Source organism: Nyctibius grandis, chromosome 34 (assembly GCF_013368605.1).
Source record: "Nyctibius grandis isolate bNycGra1 chromosome 34, bNycGra1.pri, whole genome shotgun sequence".
Taxonomy (NCBI): Eukaryota; Metazoa; Chordata; class Aves; order Nyctibiiformes; family Nyctibiidae; genus Nyctibius; species Nyctibius grandis.
Genome location: NC_090691.1, coordinates 796,099 through 798,966, shown reverse-complemented (window position 1 = coordinate 798,966; position 2,868 = coordinate 796,099). Strand labels below are relative to the sequence as shown.

Below are 2,868 nucleotides of genomic sequence, written 5' to 3'. Positions count from 1 at the left end.
CAAGACCTCTTGCCTCCTCTCCCACCCACCAAAGCCTCTGCCCTCAGGACCATGGGGTCCAGGACATGAACCCCCTCCTGTGCAGCCAGAGCTCCAGCAGAGCCGTGGTGCAGCTCTCCAGCCACGTGCCCAGTTCCCTCTGCAGAGCACAGGGGCTGAGAGCAGCTGCCCGGCAATGCTGGTGTGTGGGAGGTGGCGTGCACAGCTGGGTCAGGGTACCGCTGTCCTGAGGGCCCGGCTGCCTCTGCCCTGGCCTCTCCCAGACAGACCCTCACTGGATTTCCCCTTGTTTCTCCACTTGTCTCTGTCATTGCTGTGGTTATTTCATTCTTGCTGCCAGGCTCTCTGGGGAGGTGGAGTTTCAGCTGCAGAGTCACACACTGATCTTGTGGGTCCTTTCATGCAGGTGTGTCCATGGGAACAAGTGTCCCAGCTTTCCTCCCATCTGTGGGATCTGGTCAATACAGTCTGTGGGGCTGGGATATGAGCTGACTCCTACTGAGATGCCCTTGTTAGGACATTTGGCTGTCCCCTTGAGATGTCCTTCCAAGCTGTGAGCTGCCCTCAAGGATGCAAACCTGTCCCATAGCACCTTTGTTTTATCTTAAAGTCCCATGAGAACGCAAAGCCTCTGCAGCTGAGGAAATGCTGTTGGGTTGGTGAAATAAGGCATGAGTGTCATGGGCTGGAAGTGGGGTGCTGAGACCTTGAGAAAGGGTGAGGCACTTAGTGGTCTGCAGTGGATCCCTCTGCTCTCAGCAGTGTCTGGTCATTTTTCACAGTAACAAGGGAGTGTGATAACCCTCCATCTCAGAAAGGTGCCAGTTCCCAGAGAAACTGTGAACTTGATGGAGGGACAGACCAGCTCCCCTCACTCTGTACTAAGCCACACACAATCCTCTTGCCTCGCAGGACTCGCTCTGTTCTCCACGAGTGCAGCAGAACTGCTGAGGGTTTCTGAAATCCAAGAATACTCACCAGGGAAGATGGAGGGGGAGCTGTAAAAACCTAGAACTCTTAAACTGCCTTCTGCCATCCCTGTTCCTTAGCACTGGGGTACAGATGCTGACAGGCCGTTAAGAGCAGTTTCATAGGACAAAGTTGACCACCAGGACCGGTCCCTGTCCCTACCCACTTCTGCAGAGCGGGGCTGATGATCGAGAGCCCATGGGCAGATGCCCTGCTCTTCATTGCACACTCAGCCAGCACCAACCACGACTCCAGCCACAGAGCTGAAGGAAGGTCTCCTAGAGATAAAAAGGATGTGTGTGTGTTACAGGGGGGGAAGACTGTGGGAAATGGCTTTGATTTTGCTTAGAGAAGTCTCCCCTAACTTGTCACTCTCTTTTTCTCCTATGAAAGGTCCCCATGCCCAGAGGCACCAAATGTCCAACAGCAGCTCCATCACCCAGTTCCTTCTCCTGGCATTCGTAGACACGCGGGAGCTGCAGCTCTTGCACTTCTGGCTCTTCCTGGGCATCTACCTGGCTGCTCTCCTGGGCAATGGCCTCATCATCACTGCTGTAGCCTGCAACCACCACCTCCACACCCCCATGTACTTCTTCCTCCTCAACCTCTCCCTCCTTGACATGGGCACCATCTCCACCATTCTCCCCAAATCCATGGCCAATTCCCTGTGGGACAGCAGAGACATCTCCTACGCAGGATGTGCTGCACAGGTCTTTTTCTTTTCCTTTTTGATGGCAGCAGAGTATTCTCTTCTCACCGTCATGGCCTATGACCGCTACGTTGCCATCTGCAAACCCCTGCACTACGGGACCCTCCTGGGTGGCAGAGCTTGTGTCCACATGGCAGCAGCTGCCTGGGCCAGTGGGTTCCTCACTGGTCTGCTGCACACAGCCAATACATTTTCACTACCCCTCTGCCGAGGCAATGCTGTGGACCAGTTCTTCTGTGAAATCCCCCAGATCCTCAAGCTCTCCTGCTCACACTCCTACCTCAGGGAAGCTGGGCTTCTTGTGGTTAGTGCCAGTTTAGTTTCAGGGTGTTTTATTTTCATTGTGGTGTCCTATGTGCAGATCTTCAGGGCTGTGCTGAGGATCCCCTCTCAGCAGGGACGGCACAAAGCCTTTTCCACGTGCCTCCCTCACCTGGCTGTGGTCTCCCTGTTTGCCAGCACCTCATTTTTTGCCTGCCTGAAGCCCTCCTCCATGTCCTCCCCATCGCTGGATCTGGTGGTGGCAGTTCTGTACTCGGTGGTGCCTCCAGCAGTGAACCCCCTCATCTACAGCCTGAGGAACCAAGAGCTCAAGGATGCCCTGTGGAAACTGATAACCGGATGCTTTTCTGAAGCAATAAAACGCCCATCATCTTCTGCAGAGCAGTTATAATGTAACTCATTACAGGCCCAGCCTGTCTTTTTTTTTTTTTTTCTAGTGGTGAAGTGGTTTTTTACTTGCGATAATGTTGTCATCCCCTTTCTAATTCACTGTCTGTTTTTCTTTTGTGGCTGTGGAAATGAGGAGCTGTGCTCTCTGTGTGTTTAAACAAAATAAATGACACTGTAGTGACTATTTCTTTCCCAAGATCCTTCCTTCCAGGCCTTTTTGGAGCTACAGGGACAGCTCCTGTGTGCATGGGTGGAGAGGGAAAGAGACTCAGCATGGCAGCACTGCCAGGGATCACCAGTGCTTGGTCTTCCAGAGCTGTTCTCTTTCCACTTCCACACTCTCTGATACCTTCTGTTGGTGTAAGGCCTGAGTGCACCGGCAGCTTGGTCACAGTTGTGCTGCACAGTAGTCCTGTGACCCCAGACAGGGACAGGCAATGAGCACCTCTGTAACAGAGCTGGCCTCCATAACAGCCTTTCCATAAAGAAAGGTGATCTCCTCAGTGCAGTGCCTGGAG

At 53.2% G+C, this 2,868-nt stretch overlaps 1 protein-coding gene across 1 annotated transcript; it reads left to right on the top strand.

Annotated features, from left to right (window-relative positions):
• The first annotated feature begins 1,298 nt into the window (after positions 1-1,298).
• On the top strand, positions 1,299-2,351 carry LOC137675516 (olfactory receptor 14A16-like). Its single transcript, XM_068421644.1, has one exon. The coding sequence runs from the start codon at positions 1,299-1,301 to the stop codon at positions 2,349-2,351; it is 1,053 nt and encodes a 350-aa protein (XP_068277745.1).
• The last annotated feature ends 517 nt before the right edge of the window (positions 2,352-2,868 follow it).